The sequence below is a fragment of the Citrus clementina genome, unplaced genomic scaffold, assembly GCF_000493195.1.
Source record: "Citrus clementina cultivar Clemenules unplaced genomic scaffold, Citrus_clementina_v1.0 scaffold_8, whole genome shotgun sequence".
NCBI classification, from domain to species: domain Eukaryota; kingdom Viridiplantae; phylum Streptophyta; class Magnoliopsida; order Sapindales; family Rutaceae; genus Citrus; species Citrus x clementina.
Genome location: NW_006262022.1, coordinates 7610123 through 7624903, shown reverse-complemented (window position 1 = coordinate 7624903; position 14781 = coordinate 7610123). Strand labels below are relative to the sequence as shown.

General features: G+C 38.8%; 4 protein-coding genes across 4 annotated transcripts; 3 read left to right on the top strand and 1 right to left on the bottom strand.

Annotated features, from left to right (window-relative positions):
• Nucleotides 1-1776: 1776 nt before the first annotated feature.
• Nucleotides 1777-3917, bottom strand: LOC112096310. The gene is made up of 2 exons (XM_024179735.1): nucleotides 3103-3917; nucleotides 1777-2944 (listed from the first exon to the last, which is right to left on the bottom strand). Exons 1-2 carry the CDS (start codon nucleotides 3915-3917, stop codon nucleotides 1777-1779), a joined length of 1983 nt encoding a protein of 660 aa, XP_024035503.1.
• Nucleotides 3918-9087: 5170 nt separating this feature from the next.
• LOC18034820 (auxin-induced protein 15A) lies at nucleotides 9088-9354 on the top strand. The gene has a single exon (XM_006423490.1). The coding sequence runs from the start codon at nucleotides 9088-9090 to the stop codon at nucleotides 9352-9354; it is 267 nt and encodes an 88-aa protein (XP_006423553.1).
• Nucleotides 9355-11720: 2366 nt separating this feature from the next.
• On the top strand, nucleotides 11721-12082 carry LOC18034800 (auxin-induced protein 15A). Its single transcript, XM_006423489.2, has one exon. The coding sequence runs from the start codon at nucleotides 11756-11758 to the stop codon at nucleotides 12056-12058; it is 303 nt and encodes a 100-aa protein (XP_006423552.1). The 5' UTR covers nucleotides 11721-11755; the 3' UTR covers nucleotides 12059-12082.
• Nucleotides 12083-13746: 1664 nt separating this feature from the next.
• Nucleotides 13747-14135, top strand: LOC18034313 (auxin-responsive protein SAUR21). Its single transcript, XM_006423488.2, has one exon. It carries the CDS (start codon nucleotides 13798-13800, stop codon nucleotides 14074-14076), a length of 279 nt encoding a protein of 92 aa, XP_006423551.1. The 5' UTR covers nucleotides 13747-13797; the 3' UTR covers nucleotides 14077-14135.
• The last annotated feature ends 646 nt before the right edge of the window (nucleotides 14136-14781 follow it).

The following is a 14781-nucleotide window of genomic DNA, read 5'->3' as shown; positions in this document are numbered from 1 at the left end:
GCTTCTGAATTTACCGGCAGCCAAAAGAGCAAAAGTGCGGCAAGTTCCTATTATGTGGACGGAAGATGACGAAGAGGGTATTTTGTATCCTCATGAGGATGCCTTGGTGATTAAGGCAAATGTGGCCGGTACAGAATTGCAGCGAATACTGGTAGACACGGGCAGCTCAGTAGACATCCTGTTTAAGTCGGTCCTAGATGATATGGAGATTTCAGATTTGAAGCTGGAGCGGACAAATACTTCCTTGAAAGGATTTGGAGGGGGACGGTTAACTCCCTTGGGGATCATTGAACTCCCGATTACTGTGGGGACAAAGCCGTTTGAACGAACGATGATGCTGGACTTCGTCGTGGTAGAGGAAAGAAGCCCTTACCAGATGATATTGGGGAGACCGTTCATGAGGATAAGACAATGTGTAATGTCCACGCATTATCTAGCACTGAAGTACAGAGTAAATGGAGTTGTGGGTGTAGTAAAGGGCGACCAGAGGATGGCCAGAAACTGCTATGCTACAGTGGCCAAGGAAACGTTGCAGGTCACCTCTCTAGATAATCGGGGGGAGTCAAAAAACGGTCGCCAGGAACCTGTTGAGAAGCTGGAGGAAGTTATTGATTAGCAGGAGATTGGGTACTTAAGAAGGTGAACCAAAACACCAGGGAACCTAACCACGGCGCCCTTGGCCCGAAGTGGGAAGGCCCGTACAGGGTGATACGCGCCACTGGACCAGGAGCTTATAAGTTAGCATACCAGGATGGGCGAGACGTGAAAAGGTCGTGGAACGCCGAGCACTTGAAGAAATATTTCCAGTAAGCAAAATGCTCTACTGAATTCTCGTTCTGACAAGTTATTTCTGTTAAATGCATGATAGCCTGTTGTATATGCATATGTTCTATGTTTTTTGTAAGGCATTCAAATTTCAATAAAGATGAATTCAGCATGAAGTCCCCTGGTAGCAAGACCAGTAAAAATATTACTAAGGCAACAAAGTGCCTGCTTCTGCTCGGTCTACGAGGACCAGCAGCTAAATTTATGAAGATGTTACTAAGGCAACAAAATGCCTGCTTCTGCTCGGTCAACGAAGACCAGCAGCTAATTTCTCGAAAGTGTCACTAAGGCAAGTAAGTGCCTGCTTCTGCTCGGTCAACGAGGACCAGCAGCTAAATTTATGAAGATGTTACTAAGGCAACAAAATGCCCGCTTCTGCTCGGTCAACGAAGACCAGCAGCTAATTTCTCGAAAGTGTCACTAAGGCAAGTAAGTGCCTGCTTCTGCTCGATCAACGAGGACCAGCAGCTAAATTTATGAAGATGTTACTAAGGCAACAAAATGCCTGCTTCTGCTCGGTCAACGAAGACCAGCAGCTAAATTCTCGAAAGTTTCGCTAAGGCAAGAAAATGCCTGTTTCTGCTCGGTCAACAAAAGACCAGCAGCTAAAGCTACGAAAATTCTACGAAGGCAACAAAGTGCCTGCTTCTGCTCGGTCAACAAAGGACCAGCAGCTAATTTTTCGTAAATTTTATTAAGGCAAATAAGTGCCTGCTTATGCTCGGTCAACAAAGGACCAGCAGCTAATTTTTCGTAAATTTTATTAAGGCAAATGAGTGTCTGCTTCTGCTCGGTCAACGAAAGACCAGCAGCTAATTTTTCGAAAAATTTTGCTAAATGCAAGTAAACACCAGACAAGAGATCCAATAGAAAGTATCTGGAAATCTCATAAATGTTCAATTCTTTATCAAACGAATACAACTCAAGAGTTCATACAAAAAAAAAAGGGGCCTAAAGATTATGAGAGTCAGCGGCTCCAGCAGCTGAAAAATCAGCGACCTCGGGAGGTAAAGGGTCAGCAGTCTCAGGAGGTGGGGGATCAGCATTACCGGGAGGTGCAGGCACGGATCCTTGACCTACTTCGAAAGCACGTCCCCCAATTTCCTCCTCCTGCGCCCTATCCAAAGGAGCCTTCACCTGATCCTGCTCACCCTGCTCCTTATCTCCCTGGCTGGCCCCAGCCATATACCTCTCCACCCCAGATTCCAGCTTGCTCATGTCGAGCTCGGGGTATTCTTCCTTGAGTACAGACATGATACACTTATAGCTGAAAGCAACCCCAGAGTTGTACTCAGCATCCAACCGATCATCCACATCAGCGGATTTGCCTTTCTCTTCAGCCAGCTGGTCACTCAGGGATTTGATCTCTCCCTCAAGGGCGGTCCTCAAAGTATCCCTTTCACTTTGAGCAACTTGAAGGTCAGATTTTAGGCCGCCTAACTCGTCCTCAAGTTTGGAGGAGGTGGACTCAGCAACTGCAACCTTCTCCGCCAGCTCCGACATTTGCTGGTTCAGTTCGGCCAGCTTCTCCTTGGAACGATCAGCAGAGTCAGCTTTCTTCTTCAGCTCCTGATTGTCAGCTTGAAGCTTCCTCTCATGGCGCGCGGCCCCGGCCTTGTAACACGAAACCATGGTGGCCAGCCTGAAGGATACTCTCTGAACAGAAGCAGCCAACTCTGAGAGGTCCATACTCTCAATGTCCTTCACCATCTTGGGCCCCACCGATCTTTTGTAATCCTTCTGATACAAGCTCAGGTAGTCCCCTTGTTCCCGAGATGGCAGAGGGGAAGATCGGTCCCTAGACTGGAGGCTGACCTCGGGACTCTTGTCAGAAGTTCTCTCCCCACCACTCTTACGGGGCGGGGGAGGGGGCAGAGCAGGAACAGGAGCCTTGGATGGGCCTACGCTGGTTTTCTTCGGAGGAGGAGGTGGGTTGTTGGAGCTGCCTGAAGCTCGACCACGCTTCCTGCTCATCGCGCTGAGGATCTTGTTATCCATTCCAGCAGCAATATCTACTAAGCCCGAGCCGACCAGGTTTGTTGGAGACAGGAGGTCTTGGCAGGTAGACGCGTTCAACAGAGCAGTTTCCACCTGAAGCAAAGGTCGATCTTCAAGCCCCCTGATCAAACCCCACGACTTTGAAATAACAAAAGAGGTTAAAGAACCCAATAAGTGACAAGTCGAGAAGGAGTATAGGCAAAAAATAATGAACGACCTGGGGTGACAAAGTTCGTTGGAAGGTAAATATCACCACCCAGCGAGTGAGCTGCTGGACACCAATTCCCCCCAGCAAAGAAGAATTTGTTCTTCCAATTTTTGCACGAGGAGGGGAAACCGGTGATTGGCTTCCTCTTCGCAGAACTGGACATGAAGTAGTACCAGCCCGCCTCCCGTGGGCTGCTCCGCAGCTGATACAGATGTTTCACTTCAACAAGGGAAGGCTCCTCCGACCCGCACCTCTCCCACAACACAAACATTGCCGAGAGAACCCTCCATCCATTGGGATGTAGCTGACCTGGGGCCAGGTGCATACCACCCAATATCTTAGCAAAATAACGTTGAAGGGGCAGCCGAGCTCCTAATTTGAAGCTCTCCAGGTGCATCGTCACATACCCCCGCGGAGGCCGACTGGGAACGTCACCTTTTCCTGGAACTACCAGGAGAACCTCTGGAGGAATGTTGTAAAGATTCCTCAGCTTGAACAAATCGGTTTGGGTGGTGGCACAAGCTGTGAAGTCAATAGGGTAAGAGTCCGCCTCTACCCTATGACCAAGGTGCCTTCTCTGAGGGGGCATGCTCGGTTCGGAACTGCTCTCCTCACCATCATCAGCTCCTTCAGGGACCCCAACCTCACCATAGCTATGGTTCTCACCAGAACCCGATGCAGGTCCACCTCTATTACCTACAAGCTCTATTTCGGAGGAGGGAGAGACAACTAAGGGGTGTGGATACTCAAGGGTATCCCTCCCATGGGAAGGACCTACACTACTGGAGGGACCTAAAAAATCGGTGGGTATTGGCACGTTGAGGCCTGAATCCCCTGACTCTTCATCACCCTCATCAACAATTAATTTTCTTTTCCGGTTTGACATGTCGGAACTTCAAAGAAAAACCAATACAAACCCAAGTACACAGGTACAAAAAGGGGTAACACAGGACCCAAACAACAACAGCCAAAGAAAGGGTTAAAGGCTATACCTGGAATAGACTGACACCGATAGCGCTGCCGCGACAAAGAAAACACCTAGCAAACGGATACTTTGGACGCTGGAAGTAGTGAGCAAAGTTCAGAGAAAATTTGTTTAACGGCGGAGAAACGAATAACAAGATGATGATGACTCCAGTCTAGGGATTTGAAACGAAAAGGGGGAAAATGGAAGTATTTAAGTGATGGGATATGCCAGCTCACTCCCCATATATCGAGGACGGATAGCCCGTCGTTTCAAATTTCAAATACGAAGAGTCTGGAGATGCCACGTCACCAACCGTTACAAGAGGCCAGGTTAGATATAAGCCCAGATATACAATGGACATGTTCACTTAGGCCCATGCTCAGGTCGGAGTCTCCCCAGAAGATAAGCTCCCCGGGCTGGTGAGATTCAACCATCAGTTTCTGCTCTTAACTCATTTTACTCGCCAGACCAGAAACTGGGGGACTGGTGTTGAGTACACAAAGGCACCAGGTCAGCCATGCTACTGTGGTACGAGCAGAACACGGGGGTAAACATTAACCGAGCAGAGATGGATGCAACCAGGGAAACATACCGACCAGAAGTGTACGCCGAGCCGATACTCATCCCCAGGAAAGCGGGAACACGATCCCACAGAACCACGGCCGTTACGCTTTTCCCAGAGCACAGAATCGCGGCCGTTACGCTTTTTCCAGAGCACAGAATCGCGGCCGTTACGCTTTTCCCAAAACCGTTGAAGGACACGTAAGTTCCCACGTTTGCCACGATGCAACGGTTAGAGTCCCATGAGGGCTGCCATTACCCGAAAAAGGTGGGAGGAAGGGCAAACGGAAACGTGGGGACAGCGGCTATAAAAGAAAAGGAACTCGACGGAGAGAAAGACAAAAAAAAACGGAGAGAGGGAAAACGCTGCCAAATTGCATCCAGATCATTTTCTTACAAATTTCAGATAAACTTCTTGAACCCAAATTGATTTGTTTTCCCGTAAACACCTTGAGCTAACTTAGGCATCGGAGGGTTTACGCTGGCAAAACCACCGGCGTCTCTGATCCGTTTTTTGTGAGCGCAGGCTTATTTAGAGAAAGGAGGGCGATTCCAATCTTAGCGAACGAATAACAGTAGATAACACAAGCGTTGGTGAAAGAATCTGGTCGGCTAAAAGGCGAGCAGATTTCAGCATCAACACTTCAAATTGTTTCTTTATTAGAATCACATGAATATGTTTACAAATCATGATACTAGACATCCTAAGCTTTCCATTGATAGCTTTTGTGTTGAAAATCCTCTGAGTATGCAAAGTGTTATGATTTTTCGAAGTTGGGTTACTAGTGCTGGAAAATTCCGATTTTTAACAGCAGTTCTCAGTTTTAGAAACGTTTCCGTAAGGTTACACGTATTTAAAAATTATGGCAATTTTTTTATCAACAGATCTAAGTCTCATATGATTTCATATTTAATTTCGTAATTTTATTCATTATGGGTAAATTATTAAAAATCATAACATGCGGCTGCTGCAGATTTGGAAACTGTTTTCCAGAATTGCAGAAGTTGAAACATGTAACAGTTTGGGCTAATTTATAAATTACATGCCAAGTTAGTATTTTATAATGAAATTCCAATCTTTCCTCTGTCTTTAAAAAGCTAAAATCGATTTTTGGGCATGTAAACTAAAAGATGTGAATTTTTGAATTTCTGTCTTCAAATCTGGAATTTTTCGGACAGGTTAGGTGTTCTCGGAAATAAAATACTTTTAAAATAGTTTCAGGGGTCCAAAAATTATAAATTGTAATTTATGCTTTCTGAATTTGTCTTCTATAATTAGAAAAAAGAAGTGGATTATTTCGAGAACTAGATAATATTTTATGAATTTCCTAAGTGGTAAAGGTCTGTTTTGGTCAATGCTGGACAGTTTTGTTATTTTGGTGAAAGGTCAATATTCTGACTTGATTTTCACTTATGCTTATTTTTATGAAATTTTGTAAGCAATGCTATGCATGATCAAAGTAACTTTGTAAATTTTCATGGTCTTCCAACATGTGTATAGGTTATAAAAAATCAGCATGTGCAGGATACTCACGTTTAAGTCTAGAATATGTATAAGTATTACGTTGGTATAAGTGCCGATGATTTAAGGATGATTGGAATTATGTTTAAGGTTAGAGATAATATTGATAAGGATATTTTTATGATGATTATAGGACATGGGTGAGCTCGTTGGTTTGCTCTTGAGGTATTGAGTTGATTGGTGCGAATCGAGGTAAGTAGATTCATGCATGATGTGTTTTATAATAAATACAATTTATGATATAAAAATTATGTTTAAAAGGAATTTTTTACAAAACTGATCTCTAAAATATTTAAATGAATTTTTTAAAATAAAAACACTTTTAAACGTAAATTGATATTACATTTAAAAGTGTAATCTTGGTATAAGTAGACAAGCTATTGATATTACATTTAAAAGTGTTTTTATTTTACAAAATTATTTAGATATTTTAGAAATTAGTTTTGTAAAAATTTTCACTTAAACATTATTCTTATAACATAAATTGCATTTATTATAAAACACATTATGCATGAATCTACTTACCTCGATTCACAACAATAAACTCAATACCTCAAGAACAACCCAACCTGCTCACCCACGTCCTATAATCATTATAAAAATATCCTTATCAATATTATCTCTAACCTTAAACATAATCCCAATCATCCTTAAATCACAAGCACTTATACTAGCTCAATACTTATACATATTCTGGACATAAACATGAGTATCCTGCGCATGCTAATTTTTAAGAACCTATACACATGTCGGAAAATCATAAAAATTTACAGAGGTACCGTGAACAAGCTTAGCAATACAAAATTTCACAAAAATAAGCACAAGTGAAAATCAAGTTAGAATATTGGCCTTTCACCAAAGTAACAAAATTGTCCAGCATTGACCAAAACAGATTTTTGCCACTTAAGAAATTCATAAAATATTCTCTAGCACTCGAAATAATCAGTTTGTTTTTTCTAATTACAGTAGACACATTTAGAAAGCATATAATTAAAATTCATAATTTTTGGACGCCTGAAACAATTTTAAATTCATTTGGTTTCCGAGAACATCTAACATGTCCAGAAAATTCCAGATTTGAAGACATAAATTTAAAAATTCATATCTTGTATTTTACACTCCCAAGAATCACGATTCGAGTTTTTAAAGACAGAGGAAAGATTGAAATTTTATTATAAAATCCTAACGTGGCATCTAATTTTCATAAATTAGCCCAAATTGTTAAATGTTTCAGCTTCTGCAATTCTGGAAAACAGTTTACAGATCTGCAGCAGCCGCATGTTATGATTTTTAATAATTTAACCATAATGATTAAAATTACGAAATTAAATCTGAAACCATATCAGACATAGATCTATTGATACAAAAATCTCCATAATTTTTAAAGATGTGTAACCTTAAGGAAAAATTTCCAAAAATGAGAACTGCTGCTGAAAATAGGAATTTTCCAGCACCAGTAACCCAACTTGGAAAAATCATAACAATTTGCATACTCAGAAGATTTACACAAAACTTATCAATGGAAAGCTTAGGATGTCTAGTTTCATGATATGTAAACGTATTCACATGATTCTAAATAAAGAAAACGATTTGAAGCAAAGAATATAGACTGTTCATATCATCACAACATTACAAACACACATATATTACCCAATTCATACTACGAGTAATTAAAGGCAAACAATTAATAAAAATAAATCAAATAAGTCAAAAAAATACTTAATACCTTAAGACAAACACCAAGTAAAGAAGTTATAAAACTTTCTTTCCTTCTTCAGAGACTTATGTTTCTTTCTTTTTCTTTTCTAGGGATTATAATAGTGTAGAAAATAAAAGACGGCTTCCTCTTAAAAAGATGGCTTCCTCTTAAATACTTTTACTAATTAATAAATACTTTAAAAAAATAGAAAGTAAAAAAACTTGAGTTTTAAGAAAATTTCTTTTTTAATTAAAGCTAATAAGGTGTAAAAGAGGTAAGCAAATAGTTAATAAGGGTAAAAGAGGAAAGCAAATAAAGGGCGTCACATTAGAACTTGTTTTGCAGAAGGAAAAAAGTTATAATTTATTCCTCGAACGTTTTGTATAATTTAAGTAGTTTGACTTGATTAGCGAAAGGAGTAGAAACTTGCAGATTAAAGTTTAGATTAGCTTAATGCTGACTCAACTACATGAACTATTTGAAAGTTGACTTAGGTACCAAGAGATTCCTACTTTAGTTTATATGGAGGCATTGAGATTATCAAAGAATTCTTTGCTTGATCTCAAAATGGTAGGAGTCAAACGCAGTTATGCAGGTTTTCAAAACGCGGATACATTTATGATATAGTCTCACGTTTAGTCTTGAAATTCCTTACCTTTGAATTGGTTGTGTTGTGTGATTATACAAATACGGTCTATTTAAAATACTGACATTGGACAATGAAATGAAGATTTTTAATTGTATTTTTGAGTATATATAACAGTATTGAAGAAAAATATTGAATGCTATCTTCAAATTAGGCTCGGGTTGAGCAAACATTGTCATAGGAGCTGATATTAATTTGACTTTTGCCATGCTTGGTAGCACCTTAAGACACAGCCTACGGTTTACTGAAAAATTAATTAGCAATTGGATCTTATGTGCATCTCTACCAGTTAACATTTCATCCACATGGTCTGTTTGGTATCTGTCGAAATTGGCAACTGATGATACAATGATATTATTTATCAACTAGCCATTGTTATTTCTTTTCATGGTAGGCCAGAATGAGTTTCAGTGGGTGAGATCACAATACAAAAGCCTGCTGAAACCTTATAATTAGTTGGGAAGCAGAACCATGTGGCTCTTCCTTAATCAGACCCCATATGTAGTTCTGTATTTTCCACACACCAATTCAGCTTATTAGCCAGAAAAGCTCTGCTCTCTATATATAATGGCTTAGAGGTTAGCCATCAATTGTCAAATTTTGCTTTCTCAAGTTTCATATATCAATATCTTTTCACCAAATAATTCGAAAGACTTAAGTCATGGGTTTCCGCTTGCTTAAAATTGTTAGTAATAAGAACACAGAAAAGTGCTCTCAAGCGACAATTGTGCCCAAAGGTCACTTTGTTGTTTATGTTGGAGAAACCACAAAGAAAAGATTTGTGCTTCCAATCTCCTACTTGAAGCATCCTTCATTTCAGAATTTGCTGAGTCAGACTGAAGAAGAGTTCGGGTTTGATCATCCTATGGGTGGTCTCACGATCCCATGCAGCGAGGAAGTGTTCATGGATCTCATTAGCAGCTTGTAGACCTCAGGAAACATGATTTGGAAGATCTGGAAATGCCAACCTTGATGAGACTAACTCTTTTACAACATTGACTCAATACCAATTTGGAATATAAAAGGATACATTGAGATTGTTTGCCGCAATCCATGTAAACTTCGCTTCATTTACGTATACATGATATGAAATTCGATTTTATATATTTATCATTTTAATAAAATGTCAATTTAATGATTATTTCCTCCACTAGTCCACTTTAGCCATCATTAATTAGTTCACTCTTCCTAATAATATTACTGTGATAATGAAAACAACATATAATTTGTTATTGATATTCAACCAAATTAAGGAAAATCTCATCCTGACATCAAGTGTATACGATTCAAAAATACAAGTTTACTGACCTGATGCTGCTTGAGGAGTAACTCTAGTTATTAATCTTGTTAGTATTATCCAGATAAATTAACAATCCGATATAGGGTCCATTTTCCACAGCACTGAGGCCGTTGAAGATTATAAAAATCTCTGTAGGACATGCTTCGTGGGCCTGTCTTACAAGTTGCAGCATATAGAGAAGGCAGGAGATATATTTCTAACAAATATCTTAGCTGCATATATAGAGTTGCTTTGTATTAACACCTTCAACTTATTTGTTGAAATCACTGGATTTCATGGGGTCTGATTTGTTTGAACTGTCGATTTTCCTAGAGATTTTCTTTTAAATATCGTCAAATTGAATTGGTTCATCGGTACTTTGTTCATTGACAAAGGAAAGGACATGATAATTTCATACACAATGCCATATTATCAATAAATCCATTGTGAATTCTAGAGGAAGACAAGAAAACAAGATAATTCATTAGTCGATGTACTAGGCACGTACCAGGTCTATTTGGGCAACATTTGATACGTGACGATCATTTAACCCCGTATAAATTTGGAATATTCTGCTTGTTCCAGATCATGGGTCCTCCAAAAATGGTTGTTCACCACTCAAACTAGATGCTGCTGCAATAACACTCAATGCAGTTGTTGGTGGTAAAATTGTGGGGAATGACAAATGTAGAGAAATACAACAATAATGGTGGAACTTTATTACGTAAAGTAATGTGTTTACAACTAACTCTATATGTAGGAAGAAAAATAATAGTAATAAGTAAACTGCAGAAATTTTGTGTGCTTCAAGGCACGTTACAAATGTCGCTTTCCTTAAGACGTTATTTGCCCCCACCAATTGAGTGATGCACATGGGTTAAGCAAATACGCCTCCAAGATATAATGAAGCACTTGTTTGCTTGCTTGCGTTGTGCATCGACGAAAGCAAATCAGAATACTCTTGAATGTTGCAAGCCTGCCAAGAAACAATCTATTGTTCTTGCAGAATGTGAACGCACAAAAGAAATGGGTGTTTTGTGTTGAAATTCGTACTAAAAAGGAATGCTAAGAAAAGAGTGGTGTAGGATCATTCATTTTATGTCTAAATGACTTAAACATAACCCCTATTTATAGATATACTTGTGCCCCCTCATTTGGGTTGTCATCTTTCATGATACCCCTTCATTCATGGCCATTGGATCTAGATTTGATTTTAATCAATGGTCCAAATTGAACCATCACCATTTCAAATGAAATGTCACCATGAAATGATGCATCTCTAAGTGAAATGTTGCCATGAAAAGTTATATCATTTAATAAAAAGATACCTTTTTCTACAAGACACAATTAAATGGATATGTCCTTACAACAAGACATCATTTAATTAGACATGTTTTTAGTGAAAGATACCTTTTCTATAAGGTACAATTAATAGGACATGTCTTTACCATAAGACACATTTATTTTAAAAATTTTCCAACAGCAGTAGTGGCATGCTGTTTAACGAGGTGGATGGTGACTGAAACCTACAAAGTAGGGCATGCTTCAGCTGAACTTCACGATGGCTTGTCTAGCAAGTTATTTCATTGTAGTATCATAGACTATGACATGTTTCAGCTGAACTTCAAATTTCTCAATAATGTCTTAATCTAGCAATTAGCTATTGTGAAGCTAAGAAGATAAGATGTCAACATCCACAATTCTTTATGATTTGGATGTGGTCCCTTTGTAGCTCATATTGTCCCATAGGAGGAAGGGTATTATGTCTGCAATTTGATAAATTTTCCATGAAAATTTTATTATGAGTTGAAAGACAAAACCATGTGATCCCTCATGACTCATGAGCTAATGTCTCCGCATCCAAACCGCCTCTTCACTCTCAAACCACATATCAGAAGACTTCCTGCAGATCCCTTCATCTATATAAACGTGTAATTGGGTTCACAACTCACAAGCATCCAAGTCTCTACTTAAAAATCTCAAGCACTAAAATCCCTTTCATTTTTCAAGTTCTTAAATCCATTTTTTTTTCTCGTTTTATCAAATCAACATGGGTTTCCGTTTGCCTGGTATTGTTCAAGCTAAGAAAATTCTTCGACTGTCTTCATTTAAGGCTAGCCAATCAGCTATGACAGCAACAGAAGTTCCCAAAGGCTACCTTGCAGTTTATGTGGGGGAAAATGAGATGAAAAGATTCATGATTCCAGTATCATATTTGAACCAGTCTCCATTCCAAGACTTGTTGAGTCAAGCTGAAGAAGAATTTGGATTTCATCATCCAATGGGTGGTCTCACAATTCCTTGCAGAGAAGACATCTTCATTGATCTCATTTCTCGATTAAATGAGCAATGAGAGAGGACATTAACAGTATTCAGTGGGCACTATTTTGTAGATTAGAAAAATCTTAATATCTTGTACAAAATTTTATTATACTTTTTCTTCCTTGAGAAGAGGAAATGAAATTAACGTTATAATTTGGAAGATGGATTCTGTCTCAATTTATATCATATTCTCAAAAATTTAGTAGTACAGCATCAGTGAATGATGGGCATCCCATTCATCGTTGTCCATCGGCTAATTGATCACTGATCATTCTCTCTTTTTCATGCGTCCAGAGCTTATCCATCCTTCACTACCTGATAATAACTAAAAATATGGGCACTGAATACTTGAGTTTAATCGAACAATCAGCAAGACCAAGTGACTATGATCAGTTTCCTAAATCTGTAATATTTTCATACAGGGAAACTGAAAAGAGTAAAACATGATCTAGAATTGGACACTGCAAAGATAGAGTTATTTCGTTGAACTAGTAGTATCATGGCCACAGCATTTTGCAGGTTTAAAGAAGGTTCAGCTGTAACGCCGGTAAGCAGTACCATGCTTCACGTGCATTGAACAGGTGGCACCAGTGAAGCACAAAATAGAAAGTTTTTCTACTGAAGTAAAAAGAAATTTATCATACGCCTAGTGGAGATAACACAATGAATCATGCCTTTGTCTTCATTTTAACAGACTGAAGGGAATCACTACACTGAATGGAACATCCTTAGCATTTGTGCTCATAAGTTGAAAATATAGATTTACTTGCTTGCAAAAATATGTACCAGAACCTCAGTTAAGATATATAATTCTGACATTAAAGCTTGTGGTAGGGAAGGAAAAAAGTATTGATTTTTTCAAATACTTTGAAAATTTATAGAGTTCGGACTGACCATATTTTCTGCCCAAAACCAGCCACTAATTGAAGCTCAACTGGCTGAAAGATGTGTTAATGGATATTGAACCATACAGAGACAGTTATGTGAAATGATTATGTAGATAGAGCCATACGACTTAATACATATATGATAGTTCTCATTGTTAGATTAGATTATCTACTCTTTGAGTAGTTAAGCAGTGTGATTACCCATATATTTTCTACCAACGAAGACATTGAAGTTGAAATAATTTATTTTTATTTTCTAATCTGTGTGATTCTGATAAAAAAAGAATATCACATGTTAGGTTGCTTGAAGCTTCCATTCAACCTGTCAATCTTTCAAACGCTGGTCCAGATTGAAGAAACACCGTCAGATGAGCTGACGACTTTTCTAGCAGCTCAGTGAAACAAAATTGGTTCGCAACAGCATATGGTTTTGTGCGAAAATTTTAGCAATAATATTGTTTATTTATTCTCTTGTTACATATAGAGTTTCATCAAAATGGTCAATTTGGTCTTATTTCACGACCGACAGGCCATTAACAATTATCTGTATCTAATAATGCAAAATCTGTTTTTTTCCCTTGAATGGTAGGCCACAATGAGTTGCAATCAATTATTTCTCAGTACAAGTCTTGCCGAAACCTTATCATTAGTTGGGAGGCAGAACCATGTGATTCTTTGTTGCATATGTCCTTAAATCGGCCCCATTTTCGTTGTCTTTACACCATTCAAACATATCTCATATCACTGGCCAGAGAAGTTTAGTTCTATATATATCGGGTCTAAGGATAGCCATCCATAGCAAAGTTTCATCTGCTTTCCTCAGTTTCTTTTCCATTTTCAAAATTTTACGTAAAACTTGCAAAGTACTTCACAATTCTTAGCCATGGCTATCCGCTTCCTCAGGATTGTTAACGCCAAGCAGGCTCTAAGGCGTGCTCTTATGGTTTCAGAGGCCTCAACTGTGCCAAAAGGACACTTAGCTGTCTATGTCGGAGAGATTGAAAAGAGCAGATTTGTGGTTCCTGTTTCATACCTGAAGCACCCATCCTTTCAGAATTTGCTGAGTCAGGCAGAAGAGGAGTTCGGGTTTGATCATCCTATGGGTGGTCTCACAATACCATGCAGCGAAAAAGTATTCATGGATCTAACTAGCAGACTGTAGACCCTAGGAAACATGATTTGGAAAATCTGGAAATGTCTAACCTCGGCTCGATGACACTAGCGCCACTGACTAGATTACAAAGATTGGTCAGATGAAGTACATATAGTGATTGATTGATGCAATCCGTGTTAACTTATATCATTTTTGTATACATGATTTGATGTTGAATTTACCTTAATAACAATACTTTTATCTCTTTTAATTTGTTGTCAATACAACGAATCAAATATGAGTCTACCTGTTCGGTTGGTAAAATAGGGTGACTATAATTAGGCTCCACTCAAGGCCTCATTATGGCCGCCTCCTTATCAGATGATAAAATGAGGCAACCGTAATAAGGTTTTACTGAAAATCTTATTATGCTCGCCTCGCCTTTTAACACAGTCAAAGAAAAGCAAGCGAGCATGATTTAGGCGAGGAGATGATTAAGCTAATGTTAGACTCAGTCAAAACCATTCAAGGATTAAACCCTATCCATAAACTCACAAAGCCATAATTCAAGGAGAAGAGGGAGATTGAACTATATCCCTAAAACCCACTACGCCAAGGTCCAAGGGATAGGGGATCTAAGCTCCTATAAAACTCTGAAAAGATTATGGGATTGAATACCCCAAAACCCTATCTAATCTCACGAAATCTAAAGATTTCTTCTTTATCCTTTTTATCCTCTTTATTTTTCATCTTTGTCCCTCCTTATCATTATCT